At 44.8% G+C, this 24,739-nt stretch overlaps 1 protein-coding gene across 2 annotated transcripts in view; it reads left to right on the plus strand.

Moving 5' to 3' along the window:
* The window catches only part of ttbk1b (tau tubulin kinase 1b), a 57,138-nt gene that overhangs the window by 10,780 nt on the left and 21,619 nt on the right, over positions 1-24,739 (plus strand). Inside the window, exons 2-12 of one of the 2 annotated variants that reach the window (XM_017475847.3) lie at positions 3,955-4,092; positions 6,247-6,394; positions 13,384-13,457; positions 13,609-13,749; positions 14,318-14,422; positions 17,705-17,770; positions 18,013-18,105; positions 19,369-19,494; positions 21,021-21,172; positions 22,458-22,665; positions 24,410-24,588. In XM_017475847.3, coding sequence (XP_017331336.1) covers positions 3,991-4,092; positions 6,247-6,394; positions 13,384-13,457; positions 13,609-13,749; positions 14,318-14,422; positions 17,705-17,770; positions 18,013-18,105; positions 19,369-19,494; positions 21,021-21,172; positions 22,458-22,665; positions 24,410-24,588 — 1,394 coding nt within the window. In that variant the 5' untranslated portion in view covers positions 3,955-3,990. Of the gene's footprint in view, positions 1-3,954; positions 4,093-6,246; positions 6,395-13,383; positions 13,458-13,608; positions 13,750-14,317; positions 14,423-16,493; positions 16,568-17,704; positions 17,771-18,012; positions 18,106-19,368; positions 19,495-21,020; positions 21,173-22,457; positions 22,666-24,409; positions 24,589-24,739 lie in introns of those variants that run through there. The other variant, XM_017475848.3, reaches the window with a different exon arrangement.

A 24,739-nucleotide genomic window follows, 5' to 3' on the forward strand; every position in this document is an offset into this window, starting at 1 on the left:
ATGGTGTGTGATGATGGTCTGTGTGATGGTGATGACGATTATGTGTGATGATGGTGTGTGTGATGATTATGATGGTGTGTGTGTGTGATGATGATGTTGGTGTGTGATGATGATTATGATGGTGTGTGTGTGATGATGATGTTGGTGTGTGATGATGATGATGATGGTGTGTGTGATGATGATGATGTGTGTGATGATGATGATGATGATGATGATGATGGTGTGTGTGATGGTGATGAAGATGATGGTGTGTGTGATGATGATGGTGTGTGTGATGATGATGATGATGATGATGATGATGGTGTGTGTGATGGTGATGATGATGATGGTGTGTGTGATGATTATTATGGTGTGTGTGTGATGATGATGGTCTGTGTGGTGGTGATGATGGTGATGATGATGGTGTGTGTGTGGTGATGATGGTCTGTGTGATGGTGATGATGGTGATGATGATGGTGTGTGTGTGGTGATGATGGTCTGTGTGGTGGTGATGATGATGATGGTGATGATGGTGTGTGTGTGGTGATGATGATGGTGTGTGATGATGATGATGTTGGTGTATGATGATGTTGGTGTATGATGATGTTGGTGTATGATGATGATGATGGTCTGTGTGATGATGGTGTGTGATGATGATGATCTGTGTGGTGATGATGATTACGATGATGCTGGTGTGTATGGTGATGATGATGATAAAGATGCTGATGATTGTGTGTGATGATGATGATGATGGTGTGTGTGATGATGGTGTATGATGATGATGATGATGATGATCTGTGTGGTGGTGCTGATGATGGTGTGTGGTGATGATGGTGTGTGATGATGATGATGATGATGGTGTGTGATGATGGTGATGATGATGATGGTGTGTGATGATGTTGGTGTGTGATGATGATGATGATGATGGTGTGTGATGATGGTGATGATGATGATGGTGTGTGTGATGGGGTGTGTGATGATGATCATCTGTCTGATGATGATGATGATCATGATGATGATGTTGGTGTGTGATGATGATGATGGTCTGTGTGATGATGATGATGATGATGGTGTGTGAAGATGATGATGATGATGATGATGATCTGTGTGGTGATGGTGATGATGGTGTGTGATGGTGATGACGATTATGTGTGATGATGGTGTGTGTGATGATTATGATGGTCTGTGTGGTGATGATGATGATTATGGTGTGTGTGATGATGATGGTGTATGATGATGATAATGGTGTGTGATGATGGTGTGTGTGATGATGATGATGATGGTGTGTGATGATGATGATAATGATGATGATCCTGTGTGTGATGGGATGTGTGATGATGATCGTCTGTGTGATGTTGATGATGATGTTGGTGTGTGATGATTATGATGATGATGGTGATGATGATGATGTTGGTGGTGATGATGGTGTGTGATGATGATGGTGATGATGATGATGGTGACGATGGTGATGATGATGGTGTGTGATGATGTTGGTGTGTGATGATGATGTGTGATGATGGTGTATGATGATGATGTTGGTGTGTGATGATGATGATGGTGGTGATGATGATGGTGACGATGGTGATGATGATGGTGTGTGATGATGATGGTGTGTGATGATGATGGTGTGTGATGATGATGATGTGTGATGATGATGTGTGATGATGATGATGTTGGTGTGTGATGATGATGATGGTGATGATGATGATGGTGGTGATGATGATGATGGTGTGTGATGGTGACGATGGTGTGTGATGATGATGTTGGTGGTGATGGTGATGATGGTGTGTGATGATGATGATGGTGTGTGATGATGATGGTGTGTGTGATGATGTTGGTGTGTGATGATGATGATGGTGATGATGATGATGGTGGTGATGATGATGGTGACGATGGTGATGATGATGGTGTGTGATGATGATGGTGTGTGATGATGATGGTGTGTGATGATGATGATGTGTGATGATGATGGTGATGATGATGATGATGTTGGTGTGTGATGATGATGATGGTGATGATGATGATGGTGGTGATGATGATGATGGTGTGTGATGATGATGGTGTGTGTGATGATGTTGGTGTGTGATGATGATGATGATGGTGACGATGGTGTGTGATGATGATGTTGGTGGTGATGGTGATGATGGTGTGTGATGATGATGGTGTGTGATGATTATGTTGGTGTGTGATGGTGATGATGATGATGATGGTGACGATGGTGATGATGATGATGGTGTGTGATGATGTTGGTGTGTGATGATGATGATGATGATGGTGACGATGGTGTGTGATGATGATGGTGTGTGATGATTATGTTGGTGATGATGGTGAGGTGTTACACAACAGTGGTGTTACACAACACCCCCCCCCCCCCCCCCCGCCACTTATAACACACTGTCTGACCAATCAGAGTTGAGACTTTAACTGCACTGTGTGTGTTACCTGTGTTGGGTAAGAGAGTGAGGATGTTGATTATAGGTGTACATGTGCAGCACTCTACAGAGTCAGTGTTCAGCCTCAGTTTTAACAGAACCTGTTATAAAGGCACGGTGCAGCTTTCATTATTACTGCGTCCTGGATAAACAGAACCAGGTTCTATGTTGTTAGAGAAATGGAGAGATTACAGCAGGATTTAGACTCTCACAGTGTGATATGTGATCTGATCCCACTCTGGAGGAGAGAGAGAGAGGGGGGAAGAGAGAGAGGAAGTACTCCATCTGCGTTAAACATCTTCATCCATTATTCAGCTTCACCACTTTACACACTCAATAATGCACACTACAGGGAGGTGTGGCCTGTGTATCTGTCAGTCTCAGTGAAGGAGGCGTGGCCTGTGTATCAGTCTCAGTGAAGGAGGCGTGGCCTGTGTATCTGTCAGTCTCAGTGAAGGAGGCGTGGCCTGTGTATCTGTCAGTCTCAGTGAAGGAGGCGTGGCCTGTGTATCTGTCAGTCTCAGTGAAGGAGGCGTGGCCTGTGTATCTGTCAGTCTCAGTGAAGGAGGCGTGGCCTGTGTATCTGTCAGTCTCAGTGAAGGAGGCGTGGCCTGTGTATCTGTCAGTCTCAGTGAAGGAGGCGTGGCCTGTGTATCTGTCAGTCTCAGTGAAGGAGGCGTGGCCTGTGTATCTGTCAGTCTCAGTGAAGGAGGCGTGGCCTGTGTATCTGTCAGTCTCAGATATAATTAGCATTTAACTGAGAATTCAGGATTACAGTGGTGTTATTATTACAGTGATGTTCAGTGTGTTTGACTGGAACCCTGCAGTGTTCTCCTCTTGGGTGTGGTTCTTTGTGAGGTGAGAACACAGCGCTCACACTCCGGGTGTGGACCAGAAAAACCGGTCTGAGAGCGTCTGCGTGTCTCTCGGGTTCCAGATGAACTCACGCCGTTCAGATTCAGTGAGATTCGAATCAAATCGATTTCATTGAAAATCTGCGTGTGACGCACCTCCGTCTGATTTCATCACGTCAGATAGAATCTAATCAAAAACATGTTTACATTCAGGAGCGCTCCTATCGCACTCCAGTCTGTTCAGTCAGTCCTGTGTTTACGCAATGGCTAAAAATAAATTCACCCACTTTCCCTGAGTCACTTCAGTCCTGCAGAGACGTGACTCATCCGTGCAGCAGAGAGCATTTGCAATGACTCGACTCAGTGGAGTCGATTCGGTTAAATGATTCATTCAGGTGTTCGGTTTGTTCAGTCTGATCTCCCCCCCGTGTGGGACAGATAACACACATCTTGAGTACTTATGCTGTGGAGTCAATTTGACTGCAAGACACTGTTTACAAAATGAAATGACAAATAACACTGCAGCAGCTAAAAATGTAATAAACATACAATCAGAATCAAACAGAACAGCAAAAACATTAGGAACGACATCAGGGCTTCCAAATCCGATCCTGTCTGTGTAACCTCATTGTGTAATGGATGTTTCTAGATGTTCTAGATGTTTCTAACCTGGCTAATCTGCTGTACAGGTGAATGGCAGGATTGTGTGAAGATCTGGCCGGCTGATGCAGTGTGTAGGAGTCGACTGTGACGAAAACATGAACGGTGCAGGAGAGCAGGTGGACATCCTGCCCCAAAACTGCATGGTCAAAGAGCGCTGGAAAGTGGTGAGTACTCAGAAATCCTGCATGTCACATGTTGATGAAAAAGACGATCCGGATGTAGACTCTGTTCTGTTTTGTATTTTGGGATTTTTTTGGCGCTGTTCCTGATTAAATCGTGCCGAATCTGGGTCAGGTTTCTAGAAAATGGGTCAGTTGGCCGTTTGATGAAAAACGTCTCCTTGGATACTTCTATTAAATGTTATTCAGGCTGTTGTAAATATTACCAGTCTGCTGGTGTTTAATGACAGCAGAGGAAAGATCAGAGGGTTCGTTTCACCACTTAAACAGTGAATAAAAGGTGAGGAGTTCATGTTTACCCGAGCTGTACCTGAGGTTCTGATTATTGCCACCAGGTAGGGAGGTGGTTTTGGTTTTCTACACAAGTGTCAAAACCAGCAGATACAGGATGCAGTGGAGTGACATGGGAAGCGTAAGGACATGTTATGTTGCTGGAGCTGATAGTGTATGGTGTTCAGGAAGACAGCTAGTGAAGAGGTCTTTTAGTGAAGACTTGAGATGATGAGGAACCTCGTGATGGACCTGTTTGAATCCGGCTAACAGTAGAAACCTTGCAAAATGTGCTGGTGATCCATTTCTACAGTAAGGTTTGTGTTTCCTTTCAAGACAAGTGATCAGGGAGTTCTCAGGATCAAGATCACGGCGTGTAGATGGATTTCCAGTAAAGAGAAAGAGGAAAATGGAACATTTTTGACGCCTCCATTTTTCCTGTGAATGATGTTTTACTAGCGGTTATTTCTTGTGAGATATGAGATTTTATAGGTTCTCGATTATTTTAAGAGCATGTCAGATAATGCAGTGATGTCTGCTTGACTTTGTGGTGTGTAAGAGATCAGTATGTACCTTGTGTTGATAAATCAGGCCAATCAGGATACACTAGTGAATTTAAGGTACATGAAGAGTGGCCAAGATGGTGCTCATGCAGGGACGATGTCATGATCCTTGTGTAGCTAAGTTTAAGAAGAAATATTGAGGAACATTTTGATGCTATGAAAATGATTAGTAGTTATCTACAGTAACAACCATATATTCCTGCACTAAAGCGCTTCGTTCAGGTGTCTGTCCCTGGAACACTGAACACATGGTGGGAATACACACTGGGAGGGACGGCGCAGTTCGTCACACACTTGTCTGACATGTTTATGTGGGAGGACAGGAACAGATCTATACCACCACCCGTGCCAGTCCGAGGGAGACGTACGGTAGAGTGTGTGGCGTCGGCGAGTTCTCGGGAGTGATGAATGCTTCTGTCAGATTGGGGAAGTGGAGTGTGTGGAGAGAAGCCAAGGCTGGAGATGAAGTGAGCTCTGTGCATAGACAGCTCCACAGTCCACCGGCAACCAGGTTGGATGAGATTCCTAATATCTGCAGTGAAGATGTTTGGAGTTGTAGAATGGTAACAGGCAGAGGAAGGTGGTGGAAGGAAAGAGGAAAAAGAAAGCGATGAAGATATAAAATAATGGCACATCACAAACCTCTCAATTCAGCTATAAATAAACCCTGCTGCTGTTTTCTTGTCTCAGTTTTTATCTCGCCGTTATGTTTATTATCTTGATATTAGCATCTTATCTAAGGGCTGTGTTCCGGAACATACTGGGGTTACGTAGCTGCCGAAGGTCGTTTTGTGAACTCTCAATAGGAACGTTTACGTTGGACAGCAAAGAAGCCAAAATTTCTTCAGTCTGCATTTTCTATCCCTGAATCGTTCGGCTTTAAAGATGAGTGTTTTTGGGTGAGACGTTAGTGTAAAGCTCCGTCTGAAACGCTTCTACTAACGGAGGATCTGGTGCCGTCGGAGGTGTGAGCTACACGCAGGTGATGTGAATAATCTGAAAATCCACTGCGTAACCCGACTCTGAACACCAGCAACTTTCCTCACTGAGATACTGACCTACCATTTGGACTCGACTCTGAAGACGAACCCTTGTGGCGTCTTACAGTATATTAGATAATATTTATATTATATATACTCTCAATATATAGCAACTTATTTACACAAGGGAAACTGTTAAACAGCTGATGTGCGCTAATTACCTATCGACTGAAGCTAGAACATTTCCAATTGATTGTGTTGTGGCTGTTTGCTTATTAATGGATCTGTGTGTGTGTGTGTGTGTGTGTGTGTGTGTGTGTGTGTAGTTAAAGAAGATTGGAGGCGGGGGATTCGGGGAGATCTATGAAGCGTTGGACTTGTTGACCAGGGAGAGCGTGGCTCTGAAAGTGGAGTCGGCGCAGCAGCCCAAACAAGTGCTGAAGATGGAGGTGGCGGTGCTGAAGAAACTACAGGGTGTGTGTGTGTGTGTGTGTGTGTGTGTGTGTGTGCGTTTGTGTGTATCTGTGTGTGTCTGTGTGTGTCTGTATGTGTGTGTTCATGTGTGTGTTTGTTTGTGTGTGTGTGTTTGTGTGTGTGTGTTTGTGTGTGTGTTTGCAGTATAATTCATCAATCCTCATTAGCACACACACACACACACACACACACACACACACACACACACAGTGCTCAGGTATTTTCATGCCTGATGTGTCAGTGTGCTGGAATGAGATCCCACTGGGAGAGTGGAAGACTAATAGGCTTGAAGGACTAAGGAACAGAGTATGCGTGTGTGTGCGTGTGTGTGTGTGCGTGCGTGTGTGCATGTGTGTGTGTGTGTGCGCGTGCGCGCGTGCGCGTGTGCGTGTGTCCTTCACCGAGGACACAGTGCATCAGTATTGATGTTCTCTGGTGTAAAGTGCCGACTCAGCTGTTTCTACATAAGCACACTGCAATAGAATACCATCCGTCTGTCTTTCTGTCTGTCTCTCTATCTGTCTGTCCGTCTGACTGTCTGTTTTGTTAACTGTCTCTCTATCTATGTATATACAGTGCCTCCCAAAAGTATTCACCCCCCCAGTTGTTATTTTCTTTTTGCTGTATTGCACCATTGCAGTGTATAATGATGGGGTTTTTTCTGCTACTTTTGAATAACTTAAGTAAAGTATTTAGATGTCCTCAGAATTATTTGGGGGGAAAAATCTAAACACTCCTTAATGAATAAGTATTGACCCCCCCGGGGTGTGAATTGTACTCCTGCTGCAGTTACAGGTTTGAGCTGACTCAGCTGTGTCTCTGTGAGCTTTACACAGTTTGAGTTTCTCCACAGTTCCTCAGCACAGAGTTTCTCCAGCTCGGATATATTCGATGGAGAATGTTGGTGGACAGCAATTTTCATGTCATGCCGCAGATTTTCAATTCGATTCACGTCTGGGGTTTGACTCGGCCATTTCAAAACACACACCTTCCTTTTTTCAAGCCGTTCCTTTGTAGCTTTTGTCCTGCGCTTTGACTTTTTGTCCTTTTGGAACAAATATTTTACCCTGAACAAAGATGCCTGGCCGACTGGAGCAGGTTCTTCTCAAGCTGCTTATGTTTGGCTTCATCCATGTTACCTGTGATGACTCCAGTTTCTTCTGAAAGAGCATGATGCCACCACCACCATCCTTGATCCCAGGAAGGGTATTACCTGGGTGTTGGGACATATTTGGTTTGTGCCAAACATTACGCTTTGACTTTAGACCAAATGGTTCTTTATTCTATATTGTATAACTTTATTCCCATCAGACCCCAGAATCTTTTCCCAAAAGCACCCAGATTTTCTCACATGGCCTTTCTCAGAAGTGGCTTTCTTTTGGTGACTCTCCCATGGAGTCCAAATCTGTGAAGAGCTGATGATGATGTTGAGTTCTGCACAGGTTCCCATTTCAGTCAGTGAGCTCTGTAACTCCTTCACTGTTGTAGCTGGACTCTTGGACACTTCTCTGATGGTTGCCCTGCTTGCCCGAGCACTCTGGCCTGGTCTCGGTAGTCTCTGGGTTGGGCTGCATTTTTTTCCATTTTGTTATATTGGATTTGACAGTGATCCTAAAAAGGTTAAAGCTTTGCAGATGTGTTTTTTAACCTTCTCCAGCTGTTTTCCTGTTAAAAAGTTTAAGCTTCATGGGCAGTTCCTTGGTCCTCATGTCAGCAGGACTGATCTGATCTGCCATTTCTGCCAAATCAAAGATGTTTACTGTCCAGGCACATAATTGGACACATTTGGTTTTGAAATGAACACAGGTGTTCACGTGGTTATCTAATCAGCCAATCAGGTGGCAGCAGCACAATGCATAACATCATGCAGATACAGGTCAAGAGGTTCAGTTAATGTTCACATCAAACATCAGAATGAAGAAACAGTATGAGCTCTATGACTTGGATCGTGGCATGGATGTTGGTACCAGATGGGCTGGTTTGAGGATTTCAGAAGCTGCTGATCTCCTATGATTTTCACACACAACAGTCTGTAGAGTTTACTCAGAATGGTGCGAAAAACAAAAAACATCTTGTGAGCGGAGGGTCTGCAGGCTGAAACACCTTGTTGATGAGAGAGATCAGAGGAGAATGATCAGACTGGTCTGAGCTGATAGGAAGTCTATCGTAACTCATATAGTTACTCTTCACAACAGCAGTGAGCAGAAAAGCATCTCAGAACACACAACACGTCAAACCTCGAGGTGGATGGGCTCCAACAGCGGAAGACCACATCAGGTTCCTCTCCTGTCCAAGTGCTGAAGAAAACTAAACACTAGTCCTAATTTAAATTATTCAAAGTATGTTGGAGTACTTATCAATTGTGCGGATTTTAGACTTTGTATTTAAATATCCTTAAATCTGATGATGTATTACAGCAAAAAGAGAAATAATCACATGAGTGAATACTTTCTGGAGGCTATCTATCTATCTGTTATATCGAGTTTAGCCAACAGTGGGCGGAGCACAGACAGACACGACAGTTTAAGTGATAACCGAAATGTATTTATTTAAAGTCCATGCTAGTGTGTGTGCGTGTAGGAGTGGTCCCTAGGGGGAAGTGCTCGTGTGCCAAGGTCGTCCGCAGGGCGGTGTGTGCCACGGTGGAGGTTTTCCGAGCCTGGAGTTGGGTTCTGTCCTTCTGCCTTCTCACGGATACAGCCAAGGGGCGGAGCCTACGGTCGCGTGCAAGCTTTCTGCAAGCGACACACCAGAAGTTAGTATATGCACCTGGAGAGTCATCTCTCCCTTTGCTAGCGGAGGATCGCCCTTTTATTCTCTTCCTTCGTATGCTGGATGGTGGAGAGCGAACGTGCTGCTTATCGGCCGCCAGCCGTGTGTGTTTCGGTGGCTCTGCTCCGCTGCCACGCGCTCGCCGGCTGTCCAAAACATTGGGGGTGCTGATGCGGAGCTATCTCTTCAGCACCCCAGCGGCAGTCGTGGCAGGAGCGCTCTTTCCTTTTTGTGCACCAGCCGCCGGTCTGTCGCCACAGTACCCTCCCTCAGCTCCGAGTCTACTGCCGCTGTATGTCAGGCTCACAGTGCATCCCGTTGTGAGAGGCCATCTGCGTTCCCATGTTGGGCTCCTGCCCGGTACTGGACCTGGAAAGAGAAATCATGTAATGCAAGGAACCATTGCGTTTCCCTGGCGTTGGTGTCCTTGGCTTTGACCATCCACTGCAAGGAAGCGTGGTCCGTCACAAGCGTGAAGTGCCCATCAGCGAGGTAGTCATGGCCCATTTTATCGCTAGTGCCTCTCTTTCTATGGCAGCATATCTCCTCTCAGCGGGTGACAGCTTCCTGCTGATGTAGAGGACCGGCTGTTCTTCTCCGTTGAAGGTCTGCGAGAGGACAGCGCCCAGCCCAGTCTCGGATGTGTCGGTGTGCACAGAGAAGGGAAGAGTGAAGTCCGAGTTCCGCAGTACTGGGGCGCTGGTGAGAGCCTCCTTTAGGGCTTGGAACACCACCTCCGCCCCTGCAGACCATTCCACCCGGTCTGGCTGGCTGGCCCTTCTTCGTAAGGTCTGAGAGGGGGGAAGCTACAGTGGAGAAGTTAGGCACAAACCCGCAGTAATACCCCGCCAACCCCAAGAAGGCACGTACCTGTTTCTTTGACGTGGGCCGGGGGTAGTCCTTCACTGCCTCTGCTTTCTTTGCTTGCAGCTTCAGCATACCCTGGCCAATAAGGTAGTCCAGGTACTGTGCCTCAGTCAGCCCTAGGTGGCATTTCTTGGGGTCGGCTGTCAGCCCGGCCTTCTGGAGTTCTTCAGAACCTCCCCCAGATGAAGTAGGTGATCCGACCAAGTAGAGGAGTGGATGACCACATTGTCCAGGTAGGCGGCCGCAAACATATGATGGGGTCGCAGGACGATGTCCATCAGCCGCTGGAACGTTGCGGGCGCTCCATGTAGCCTGAAGGGGAGGACCCAGTACTGCCAGTGATCAGTGGCCATGCTGAAGGCCTTCTTTGGTTTCGCGTCTGGTGCCAGCACCACTTGCCAGTAGCCTTTCGTTAGGTCCAGGGTTGATATGAACCGGGCCCTCCCCAGTTGCTCCACGAGGTCGTCCACTCGGGGGAGGGGATAGCTATCAAACTCGGAGACCTGGTTCAGCTTCCGGTAGTCATTGCAGAGCCTCATACTTCCGTCTGGCTTCAGCACAACGACAATGGGGCTGTTGGACTCATCTATGATGCGGTCCCGCAGCATTCGGCCGACCTCCTCCTCAATAGCCTTGCGAAGAGCCTCTGGGACACGATAGGGCTGCTGTCTTACCACTACTCCCGGATGGGTCTTGATGTCGTGGTGGACCAGCTGCGCCATTCCTGGGGAGGTAGAAAACACATCAGTGAATTGGTCCACCAATTCTGTTAGCTGTTGTCTTTGTCTGGGGGTGAGATCTTCTCCCACTTCTACCAGGGTACCCTTGTCGTAATTTGTGCCTAGGGCCTTTTGCTTGTATTTTCTCATTTGTAAGTCGCTCTGGATAAAAGTGTCTGCTAAATGAATAAATGTAAATGTAAACTTAGGGCCACAAACGCGGACACTATCGGCGGTGGTTCTATCCACTTCTTCAGCAGATTCACGTGGTAGACCATTGTCTCCGCTTGCTAACCGGGCTACTGCAGGTTGTAGTTCACGGCACCTTTCTGCTCGAGGACTGTGTATGGGCCCTGACACCGGGCCAGGAACTTGCAGGAGCTACTGGGCACTAGCAGGAGTACCCGATCGCCAGGTTGGAACTCCCAAGCCTGCGTTGGACAGTTGTACACCCTTTTCTGTTCTTCCTGGATGCCTCATATATATGCTCCTAAAAGATTGGGGTCACCCGGTCAATATTCTCCCGCATCTCCTGCACGTAGTCGATGACCGAGCGGAACAGGGACGGCTGTTCCTCTCATGCTTCGTGGGCCATGTCCAGCAGTCTTCGAGGTCGCCATCCGAAGAGGAGCTCGAAGTGGGTGAAACCCGTGGACGCTTGGGGACAGTCTCGAACGGCGAAGAGCACGTAGGGAAGGAGGAGGTCCCAGTTCCTTCCTTCCTTGCCTACCGCCCGGCGTAACATCTGCTTTAGTGTCTGGTTGAACCTTTCAAAAGTCCATCAGTTTGCGGGTGGTAGACGGACGTCTTGAGGTGTTTCACCTGCAACAGCCGACACAGATTAGACATTAGTTAGGACACAAAAGGCGTACCTTGGTCGGTCAGAATGTCTTTTTGGATCCCCACATGACTGAACAGGAGTACCAGTTCTCTGGCGATGTTGCGGTGGCGTTCTCCCTGTCCCAGGACATGTAGGCTGGCTGGGGCCTCCTTCCTTCACTGGTCTGGTTTTGATGGGTCCTGTGGGTGGCGGCCCCCTCCGGCCGGCCCAGAGTTTTGACTCTCCTTCGGTGTCCCCAGATCCGGTTTCAGTGGCATGGCCTCCTCCTTGGGTGTCCCGTAGGCGGGGCGGTTTCGGATTACCTCTTTTCCTTCGGCAGCACGCTGGCAGTCGGGCCAACGTGGCGGCCCCCTTCTGGGCGGGCTATGGTACGCTGCCCATCCCTGCCGAACTCCAAGAGGTCGTCCGCAGGGCGGTAGGTGCCTCGCTGGAGGTTTTCCGAGCCTGGAGTCGGGTTCGGTCCTTCTGCCATATCGCGGGTATACAGACAAGGGGCGGAGCCTTCGGTCGTGTGCAAGCTTTCTGCAAGAGACACACCAGAAGTTAGTATATGCACCTGGAGAGTCTTCTCTCCCTTTGCCAGTGAAGGATTTCCCTTTTATACTCTCCCTTGGTCTGCTGGATGGTGGAGAGCGAACGCGCTGCTTATCAGCCGCCAGCCATGTGTGTTTCGGCGGCTCCGCCCCACCGCCACGCGCTTGCTGGCTGTCCAAGACATTGGGGGTGCTGAAGCGGAGCTGTCTCTTCAGAACCCCAGCGGGAGGAGCGCTCTTCCCTTTTTGTGCACCAGCCGCCGGTCTGTCGCCACATTATCTATCTATCTATCTATCTATCTATTAGGCTCAAGAAGATAATTATGTTGTTTCAGTGTAATATTCATTATGATCTCTGCCTCTTCTTACACAGTAGGTGGCAGTAGTAGCATGGGGTAGTAGCATGTAGAGCACAAGGATTGCGAGTGGGAATCTAACTGCCTCAAAGCACGCTTATTTACTATTCCAAAAAGTTAAGCTGCACACGTTTCATTCGACTCGTGTTAATTAAAAAATAATACAGAAACAGCCTTTAGTACACTACTGCTCAACATTTTCACACTGTCCAGTCAAAGCAGGTCCGTAGTGTAGCCATCTGAGGGGTTTACCATAAACCTCTGTATATATACGTGCACTCTGGTTTCTGTGTGCTGCGCTTGACGCAAGTCACACTCGAGTCTATAATGATTCAGAAGCAGGTCGTGTGTTTTTGCTGGAAGTGGAGTGACCAGTGGAGTGACCAGTAGAGTGACCAGTGGACTGACCAGTGGACTGACCAGTGGAGTGACCAGTAGAGTGACCAGTGGACTGACCAGTGGACTGACCAGTGGAGTGACCAGTGGAGTGACCAGTAGAGTGACCAGTGGAGTGACCAGTAGAGTGACCAGTGGAGTGACCAGTAGAGTGACCAGTGGACTGACCAGTGGACTGATTTCAGAAATAACATGTTAATAATCTATTTTTCTTATAATACAGTGTATTGATATTGCAGTAGTTGGATTAGTTGTCATTACAGAATAAATGTATTCAAATATTTTATTTGTGGCAATATTGCCTGATGAAGCCTGTGCCAGTGTACATCTTGTATCGTGGCTTTAGTGTATCGTCTCATGCCTACTGTTTATCTGTCTATCAGTTCATCTGTCTGTCTGTCTCTCTGTTGTTCAGAACAATAGTTTGTGCACCCTTTAGACATAATGAAACCAGTATATAATACTGTCTGTGTGTTTAATATGTTCTTGTTTTTTTCTCATGCAGGGAAAAACCATGTGTGTAAGTTTATCGGCTGTGGCAGAAACGAGAAGTTCAATTATGTGGTCATGCAGCTACAGGTAGAGCTCTCTCTCTCTCTCTCTCTCTCTCTCTCTCTCTCTCTCTCTCTCTGTGTATTTGTGTGTGTGTGTGAGAGAGAGATAATGAATTTTCAGCACTAACTTCACTGTCTCTCTCTCTTTCTCTCTCTCTCTCTCTCCCCCTCTTTAGGGGAGGAACCTTGCTGATTTGAGACGCAGCCAGCCTCGTGGAACGTTCTCCATGAGTACCACACTGCGTTTAGGGAAACAGATTCTGGAGGCCATCGAGGCCATTCACTCTGTCGGCTTCCTGCACCGAGACATCAAACCTGTACGCTAATCTTCTCACGCACACACACACACGCACACGCGCGCACACTCACTCTCCATGGCCGAGTTCCTGGGTACTTTTCTGCAGAACACAGACTAATGGGTGTGGAGCTTGCTGTGCTGAACAGTGCTGATTGGTTAAACTCACCATTATACCCGCCTCTTTTCAAAAGTTAGATCCATTAGAAAATTGTTTAAATTCAGTTCACATACTTTACTCCGGCAAGTCTAAAACAACGCAGGAGTGTGTGTTGTATATTATATATACTACCCCTACCCCCTCATTCCCTCGACGGACTCGCTCTGAGAACACCGTCCACACTGTGAAGCACGGTTGTGTCAGCATCATGTTCAGAGTTCCCCTTGTCCTCTTGGGCGTGTCTCTGACTAATCCCCTCTTTACCTGCTCACTCTCGTCAGGATTATAATCAAACCCTGATTAATACTTTTCCAGAACTAATCTAGGTTTATTAGGGTTCACAGTAATGGGGGTGAATACTTATGCACAGTGCTCTATGTCACACATTCACACAGACCGCAGTGAAGATGTTTTTTTCCTCTTCCTGCAGTCGAACTTCGCCATGGGTCGGCTGCCGTCCACCTACAGGAAGTGCTACATGCTGGACTTTGGCCTCGCTCGTCAGTACACCAACACTACCGGAGAAGTGCGGCCTGTGAGTCGCTCTACACAACCTACAGTCACACAATCACAACACGACTAACAACAACCGTTAACTTCCTCTTAGCGTCATGGGTCATCATCCTTACTGCTCTCAGCCAATCAGAACACACCGTTTTGGATTTAGATTAGTGATGAATGACATGATGAAAACTCTGATTAAATACCTGATTAACATTAGTGACATCATCAGTCATTAACTTTATTAATGGGAATATCACAGCCGTGTAAATACTTGTTTCTAATTGGCTGGCAGGTGTGTAACAATGTAACCATGACAACAATCTTAAGTAATGTTTTAATCTACAGTTATTATGATTTATTATCAGCTTCGATAAACAACATGCACGAGAGCAAGATAACATCATCCGAGACGTAACCATAGCAACAATCTTAAGCTTAGCCTACTGATATATGGGAGTCAGCTTTAAACCGATCCAATAAGCCGCTATTTTTACTTAACAGGAAGTAAAATCACACAGAGTCCTGATGTGTTTAACATCTGTAACATCAGCTGTAGGGACAGATTATATACGTAGATCTAATGAAATGGTCACGACTTTTTAAAACGTGAAGACGTTATTTCTGTACGGTGTTCTTGCTTGTTCATTGTTATTGAGCTGAGCTTTGCATTGTACACACACACACACACACACACACACACACACTATGCTATTTCTGGAGCACTGGTTATGAAACATTGGAGCATTTCTTTTAGTTGATATGAGAGAGATGATTTTTTATGTTGTGTGTGAGCAGTAAGATAATGCGCTTCCCTGTCATGAGCTCCTGATGAGACTGTAGAGAGAAAATCACTGAAACCGGAGCTGGACTGGTGATGGATTCACAGTCCGACCCGATACAGTACAATATATCTGATTAGAGACTCGAATTTCCAATAAAAATGATATGAAGGTGCATACGGACATCTGACTGCAGCCTCACAGACACACACTGTGTGTTAAACACCAAAATATGGAAACAGTGTGAAAGGAATTTTTTACTAAAGTTGTGTGGAAATAAAACCAAATTTATTTACACTTAGCCACACCCCCAAAACTCCATAAAAGGAGTTTTCCTCTTCGCATAAAAGGAGCTTCCCCTGCCAAGTCAGGGGCTGCCTCTGCCTAACCTGGGGCTTCCTCTGCCCACGCTTCCTCTGCCCAGCCTGGGGCTTCCTCTGTCTAACAGGGACTTCCTCTGCCCAGCCTGGGGCTTCATCTGTCTAACCAGGGGCTTCCTCTGCCCAGCCTAGGGCTTCCTCTGCCCAACCAGGAGCTTCCTCTGCCCAACCAGGGGCTTCCTCTGCCCAGGCTTTCTCTGCTCAGCCTGGGGCTTCCACTGACTAACCAGGGGCTTCCTCTGCCCAACCTGGGGCTTTCTCTGCCTAACCAGGGGCTCCCTCTACCCAACCAGGGGCTTCCTTGGCCAGCCTACAGCTTCCTCTGCCCAACCAGGGGCTTCCTCTGCCCAGTCTGGGGCTTCCTCTGCCCAGTCTGGGGCTTCCTCTGCCCAACCAGTGGCTTTTCGCCCAGCATGTATCTTCACACCGTCAGTATTTGACAGTGCAGTAATACACTACTGTCAGTGAATGGAATCTCGAGTCTCTAAAAGTGTCACAGAAATGTAAAATTCAGTGTGATTTTATCTAAAAAAATCTATTTTTATTCCAGTAATTTCATCACCTGCAGCAGAAGCACACTACCAGTACGACTGTTTCACATTTCTTTATCAGATTATTTATCAACACTGTTTAATTTAAACCCCGAGAATCGGAGACCTTTTTAACGTGTGTTCTTTTGCGTAATGTATTTTTGAAAATTCTGTATTAGTTCTTTCTCTCTGTGATTATAAGACTCATTTTAAATAAGTAATATGTCTATAAAACAACAATAATAAAAATAAAAACAAATAAATGTGATTATAATAAACATCTCACTCTGGATTTAAATTTTATTACATATTTATTTGACATATTGTTTAATTTCACGTCATTGTTGTACTTTCTGTTCACATTATTTTATGTTTTATGCTTTTCTACATTTTATTGTTTTATATTTTGCAGTTTTTGGCCTTTATGTTGGAAGCGCATGTTTTTCCCAGTGTGTAAGACCCTCATTACCATATCAGCTGTTAGAGTGTGAGTGTTTCACCTGCTTTCTTCTCTAACCATCCACTGATTTAATCACCTCACCCCCGACCTGTAGAACCTGTAGAACCTGTAGAACCTGTAGTCTTCAACCTGATGTGGAGTAGAGAACCCAAATAATCCCAAATTTATCCCACCTATTCCACATGTCCCTGACTTTCAGTTAATGATTTAAGAAATAATAATTTACACAATTTTACACCTCTGTACATTTATATTATTGTAGTAGCAGAAAATATATTTATTTACATGTATTTACATTTCTGTTCTACTAAAAGTTAATCATCGTTTAGCTTCCATTATATCAAAAAAGATCAGATTTATTATTATTGATATACCAACTGTAACAAATCAAATCCATCGTCTTATATATGTGTGTATATATAAAAATAAATAAAACTTTCAATTAGAGGAACTTCATTACAATACATAAATATTTTGTTTTAATGAAACAGAAGTGCACCTGTACAGCGCCTTTTTCAAATAAAGCGACTTTAATGATATTTTTCTCAATTAAATCTAACAAATTATTAATATATTATTTACAGCAGATAAAAATCTTTTTTAAAAAAGTCTTATTTTTATTGAAAGATGCATCAGGTATATGAGATATTATACTGTATTTATATTTTTCTACATTATATACACAACATCTAACAACCTTACTGATAGGAAATTAATCATCAACCAATCATTAAATTTAATTTAAAAAAACAAACTTTTAGTTGATTTATCAGATCAAATCGTCCAGACTATATACATCAGTTAAACTCTAAACTTTATTGTTATATTTTCTCAAATTAAATTAATCATCAGATTCATGTATATATAAAATTATTGATAAACTAATAGATGTATTAGATCTATCTACTAAAGAAGATTGAAATCAACATGAATTTAACGAACAGTTTTATTGAGACTGATTTTGTTGATTTACACAGTACACAGTTTCATACAGAAAATCTACATAAATGATATAAAAGATGAAATATTATAACAATATATTGGTTTAAACTCAGTTTTATGCTTCAGCACAACCACTCATTCTCACACCAATACTTTTTATGTTGAATAGTTGTAAAAGAATATGTTTTTTCTCCTCAGTGTTTAATCATTGTGTTTCTTTAGCCGAGAACGGTGGCGGGATTTCGGGGAACGGTGCGGTACGCTTCAGTCAACGCTCACAAGAACAAAGTGAGAAGTGTGCACTTCATCTCCATCTCTACTGCAGACAATTCATTCTTAACACATTATTCACCTTTCCTCATGTTAACCAGCTTCTTATATCATTAGCAAGAGTTTTATCAGTAACATTCAATAATGAACCGACGTAGTTAACGATTATATTAATGAGGCTTAATAGTATTACTTTGTGTTATAGAATGTAATAATATAATAACTAATATAAAACGTTTACCGTTGGTGTGATGGAACAGGAAATGGGACGTCATGATGATCTGTGGTCGTTGTTCTACATGCTGGTGGAGTTTACTGTGGGACAGTTACCGTGGAGAAAGATCAAAGACAAGGTGAGGAGACATCACGTGTCAGTCTGATATTTTACAGCATTAATCATCTTAATGAAGGATCAAAATGAAAGCCCGAGGATTTGCGAAATCTGTTTAACTTTAAATTGAGTAGAGTGTGATTTGGAGCTCTTTTTAGATGATCTGATTTATGGTGGCTTAGTGGTTAGCACCTTCACCTCACAGGGTCCTCACGTACGTCCTCCAGACTCGGGGGTTCGATTCCCACCGTGGTCCTGTGTGTGTGGAGTTTGCATGTTCTCCCCGTGCTGCGGGGGTTTCCTCCCTCTCTATTCCTCCGGTTTCCTCCCCCAGTCCAAACACATGCATGGTAGGCTGATTGGCGTGTCTGAAGTGTCCGTAGTGTATGAATGTGTGTGAGTGTGTGTGTGATTGTGCCCTGTGATAGTTTGGCACCCTGTCCAGGGTGTACCCCGCCCTGTGCCTGATGCTCCCTGGGATAGACTCCAGGTTCCCCGTGACCCTGAAAAGGATAAGCGGTATAGAAGATGGATGGATGGATGATTTATGGTGGATATCAAAAGTTTACACACCCCTGTTAAAATGGCGGGTTTTTGTGATGTAAAAAATGAAACCAAGATGAATTATGTGAGAACGTTTTCTATTGGACGTTATTCACGTTATTCACGTTATTGTGAAATTCTAACCTGTTAATTAAAGTGAAAAATAATAAGAATCATTTTGGGGAAAAGAAAAAGAAAAAATGTACAATAACCTGGTTGTATAAGTTTGCACACCCCTAAACTAACACTTAGTTGAAGCATTCATAGATTTAATTACAGCATTCAGTGTTTCGGGGTAAGAGTCCATCAGTTTAGCACATCTTCACTTAGCAAAAGCTTTCTAACTCTGTCAGGTGGGTGGGGCGTGTCCTGTACAGCGCCGTCCAGTATACACAGCCGTCTGATATACAGCGTACAGCGCTGTCCAATATATACAGCATACAGCGCCGTCTGATATACAGCCGTCCGACATATAGCGTACAGCGCTGTCCGATATACAGCTGTCCGATATACAGCTGTCCGATATACAGCGTACAGCGCCGTCCGATATACAGCTCCGTCTGATACACAGTGTACAATGCTGTCTGATTTAGTGTCATATTCAGACTCCTGGGAGGTACACAGGCCACGCCTCCTCACATCATGCACTCATTTAAATATTTTGAATATTTAATATGAATGAGACAGAGTGATATTCCTCTTATTATTATTATTATTATTATTATTGTGTGTGTCTGTACAGGAGCAGGTTGGTCAGATTAAAGAGCGTTACGAACACAAGATGCTGCTGAAACACATGCCGTCTGAGTTTTATATTTTTCTGGACCATGTGTTCGGCCTGGATTATTACACCAAACCTGATTACCAGGTAAACACACCTCAGATCTTCTACCACCAAACACACCTCAGATCTTCTACTACCAAACACACCTCAGATCTTCTACTACCAAACACACCTCAGATCATCTACCACAAACACACCTCAGATCTTCTTCTCCACAAACACATCTCAGATCATCTTCTACCACCAAACACACCTCAGATCTTCTTCTACCAAACACACCTCAGATCTTCTTCTCCACAAACACACCTCAGATCTTCTTCTACCAAACACACCTCAGATCTTCTCCACAAACACACCTCAGATCTTCTTCTCCACAAACACACCTCAGATCTTCTCCACAAACACACCTCAGATCATCTACCACAAACACACCTCAGATCTTCTACTACCAAACACACCTCAGATCATCTACCACAAACACACCTCAGATCTTCTTCTACCAAACACACCTCAGATCATCTACCACAAACACACCTCAGATCTTCTTCTCCACAAACACATCTCAGATCTTCTTCTCCACAAACACATCTCAGATCTTCTTCTACCAAACACACCTCAGATCTTCTCCACAAACACACCTCAGATCATCTACCACAAACACACCTCAGATCTTCTACCACCAAACACACCTCAGATCTTCTCCACAAACACACCTCAGATCTTCTTCTCCACAAACACACCTCAGATCTTCTTCTACCAAACACACCTCAGATCTTCTTCTCCACAAACACGCCTCAGATCTTCTTCTCCACAGACATCTGATTTGACTTTATAGAGGGTGAAGAGTTTATAAGTAAATATTGTGCACTTTAAGTAAAATTTCAGCTCCAGTTTGATTGAGAGAATCTGTCAGTCATCGTGTAATAATGTCATAAGGACACGCCCACAATTTGATTGGATGACTTTGGTTTATTTTTTTATTAAATTAGGTATTATAGTTAAATTTATTACTACAGTAGTTAATGTGCTAATAAAACATCTGTCTCTCCCTCTGTCTGTCTCTCTCCATCTCTCTCTTTCTGTCTGTGTCTCTCTCTCTTTCCATCTCTCGCTCTCCTGTCTCTCTGTCTGTCTGTGTCTCTCTCTCACTCTCTGTCTCTCTCTTTCTGTCTGTCTCTCTCTCTCCATCTCTCGCTCGCCTGTCTGTTCGTCTCTGTCTGTTTATGTCTCTCTCTCTCTCTGCCTCTCTCTTTCTGTCTGAGTCTCTCTCTCTCCATCTCTCGCTCGCCTGTCTGTCTGTCTCTCTGTCTGTCTGTGTTTCTCTCTCACTCTCTCTGTCTCTCTCTTTCTGTCTGTGTCTCTCTCTCTCTCCATCTCTCGCTCACCTGTCTGTCTGTCTCTATGTCTGTCTGTGTGTGTATCTCTCTCTGCCTTTCTCTTTCTGTCTCTGTCGGTCTCTTTCTCTGTTTCTCCCTCGCTCTCTCCATCTTTCGCCTGCCTGTCTGTCTCTCTGTCTGTCTGAGTCTCTCTCTCACTCTCTCTGCCTCTCTGTCTGTGTCTCTCTCTGTCTGTCTCTCTCTCTCCATCTCTCTCTCTCTTTCTCCCTGTAGTTGTTGATGTCGGTGTTTGAGAACAGTATGAAGGAGAGAGTAATTACAGAAAACGAGCCGTTTGATTGGGAGAAATCGGGAACTGATTTGTCGTCGAACAGCATGGCCACGCCTCCTCAACAGAACACACGGCAAACTGCAGCGATAGTCGGGTAAACACACACACACACAAACACACACACACACACACACACTCTTAAACTCAGTATTAGTATTTATATCATTACACTTCAGTCACACTCCGCCTCGCCCCGCCCCACCCCGCCATGCCCCGCCCTTGGTGTGTGATGGATGTGCTGCGTCTCGTTTTGTTCTTCACTTGAACTGCTCTGTTTTCTTGACATTGGCATTCACACCTGATCTCCACCTCCTCTCCATCTTCTGCTCTTTTCACCATCATAGTGTGATGGAGTTAATTAGGAGCACCTGCAGCTGTAAAAGGGCCGACCGTTAGAACCAAATGCCTTCTAGCCCTTGATACCGTGAGAACATCCAATCACCAAATACAAGAGCTGAGAAACAAAATGGTGGACCTCCACAAGTCCGGTTCTCCTGTAGTAGCAGTTTCCAAACAACTGAAGGTACCACGAGCATCTGTACAAACATCTGCATGGTTCAGGAAAGAGGCATAAATGAACTCCCAGTGATGAATGAACTTTGGTCTGAAACCTTCAACTGAACACCAAAACAACAACAAAGGAACTGGTGAAGGAGTTGGAGGCATCAGGTAGTAAAGTATCTCCATCCACCATGAAGAGAGGTCTACATCACCATGGCCTGAGAGACTCATGAGGAAGAAGAAAGGGTGAGGCCTTTAATCTGAAGAACATCACCCGGACTGTGAAGCATGGTGGTGGCAGCATCGTGTTGTGTTTTGCTGCAAAAGGAACTGGTGGCATCATGAGGAAGGAAGATTATCTACAAATACTGACATCAAGACATCAGGCAGAAAGTTAAAGCTGGACCTTCCAGCCGTACAGTGATCTTCACACACCTGCAGCAGTTATTAAACAGATTAAAGACACAAAGTAACGTATTGGAGTGACATCACAAAGACCTGAGCCGAATCCTGTAGAACATCTGTTGACTGATCTGAAGAAGTGTCTCTGAGTGAGGAGGTCCACAAAAATGACCGAGTTACAGCAGTTCTGTCAGGACTGAAATCTGATACAGTAAATAAAAGCTGAAATAAATCGTTCTCTTTGATTTTTTTGAAGTGAACTCTTATGCAAATAAAGTAGATACTCTAACGTACTTAACAGGAAATGAGTTTGAACGTCTTTAGCCTTGTTTGTAAACTTTTGGCCTCAACTGTACATCTATAACTAGGCAGTAATTTGGTTCTCTTGGTGTAATCTGGGTTTATAATGACCTTCTTGTGATTTAGATTCATCTCTGTCTTTAGTAATTAACTGTGCATTTATTATTTTTATGCAGCGTGGTGAACGTGACTCCGGTTCCTGGCGAGTTACCGAGGGAGAACACGGACGACGTGCTTCAGGATGAGCACCTGAGCGATCAGGAGAACGCCCCACCCGTTCCGTTACCCATAAGGCCAGGCGAGGTGGCTCTGGTGCCCCCTGGTGGAGAGGTGTGGGAAGACACTGACTTCAATCGCAACAAACTCAGGATCAGCATCAGTAAGGTATGGGTTCACACTCAGTTCAATTCAGTCAACGGACATCGTCCCGGAGCAGCGGTGCAGAAATATATACACTCAGGATATAGATTATAAATGTGTGAATTTATCACTAATGAGCAGACAGAGGCGACGGTGGTGAGGAAAAACTCCCCGAGACGATATGAGGAAGAAACCTCGAGAGGAACCGGACTCAGAAGGAACCCGTCCTCATCTGGGTGACACCGGATAGTGCGATTATCAATAAATGCACCCTTCTGTAAATGTGCTAATAGTGCAGTTGTGTAAGCAGGAAATTCATTACAATTTCTACAGGAAGTCTGTTGTGTTGAACTTCTCCACTGTTCACTGTTGGAGACTCGAGTGCAGAACTGTTTGTGGTGATTGTAGTACTAAAGCTATCATAGTATATCTGTTCATATGAACTGAGGTCCAGAGCATCTTTATGGTGTTTAAGTGGAACCGTCCTCAGTAATCTCAGTGATCTTTATACTGCACCATGTGGGGCATCCTCAGCAGCAGCATGTGACCTCCAACTGATGATCCAACCAGAAGTAGGACATCAGGACGGATCAGACAGGTCCGGAGAGCAGAAGGGGTCAGGATCACTGGCATCTCAGGATTACATCATATGCTCATAAATGATATGATGTATGAGCATACATCATATCATGTAGCTTGACAGATAGAGAGAGAGAGAGAGAGAGAGAGAGAGAGAGATTATTAGGTATGGTTGTTGTCCTGTAATGGTGAAGGACAGTGTAGTTTGCGTGAGTGAAAGCAGGGACTCCGACAAGACTAGCTATGACATCATAACTAAAAGGGAGAATCAGAAGGGAACACAGACATGAGGACTCCCTGGGACATAATGCAGCCAGACACTGCACCATCAACACACCTGGGTGAAGGTGTGAAAGGGGGGGGGGTCAGCATCCAAACATCCCAGTTCACCATAACACTCTGTACCTGTGATCCTCTAGATCTGCTCCTTTACCTGTTCCATAACTGTGGGGCTTTGTAAGAGAAAGCTCTTCCCCTTGCTGTAGCCTTCACTATTCCAGGTACCAACAAATAGCCTGCACCTTTTGATCTAAGTAGGCGTGGGTACTCGCTCAGGTACTGTGGTGCGAGACCATAGTTGAAGTTCTTCTGTCTTATCAGAATTAAGTAAAAGGAAGTTAAGAAGTACCCAACGTCCTTTAACGTGTAATGTCCTTTACACGTTCCTCAACTTTACTAAGCTGCTGTCTGTCCTCTGGCTTCGCTGAAACACACAGCTGTGTATCATCAGCATAACAGCGGAAGATCATTCTATGTTTATGAATAATTTGACCTAGAGGTAGCATATATAAAGTAAAAAGGAGTGGGCCTAAAACAGAACCCTGTAGAACACCAAATTTAACCTCGGTATGTGTGGATAAGTCTCCATTTACATCTACGAACTGATAACGATCGGTCAGATAAGACCTGAGACAGGAGAGGACTGTTCCCTTAATGCAACAACATTTTCTAGTCTATCAAGGAGAATAGTGTGATCTATAGTATCAAAAGCTGCACTAAGGTCGAGTAACACAAGCAGCGAGACACAACCCTGATCAGAGGTCAGTAGAAGGTCATTTACTACTTTAACTAACGCTGTCTCTGTGCTATGATGAGGTCTAAATCCTGACTGATACATTTCATGAATGTTGTTCCTATAGGTACGAGCATAACTACATCTCGTAACCTTGGCCGTAACGTTCTGTATCAGACCCAGGTAACTGCAGAGGAGGAGGAGCAAGTGGAAGGGGCGGAGCCGGTTTCCCAGAGACCCGGCGACCCAGAATCCCCCGGGGCTCAAGTACGACCCCTCAGGTACCGACGAATCAACAGCCCCGAATCTGATCACCTGACCGGAGCAGATGGAAGAGCAGATGGCTATGACAGACGGTGAGGAGTGTGTGTGTGTGTGTGTGTGTGTGTGTGTGTGTGTGTGAACTTATAAATTTAGCAGAATGTTTTAAATGTCTTTAACATTTATAAAACATTAATAATTTGTATTTGACTGAACAACACAAAATTGTGATAAATGCTGAAATAT

This window comes from Ictalurus punctatus, chromosome 9 (genome assembly GCF_001660625.3).
Source record: "Ictalurus punctatus breed USDA103 chromosome 9, Coco_2.0, whole genome shotgun sequence".
NCBI lineage: Eukaryota > Metazoa > Chordata > Actinopteri > Siluriformes > Ictaluridae > Ictalurus > Ictalurus punctatus.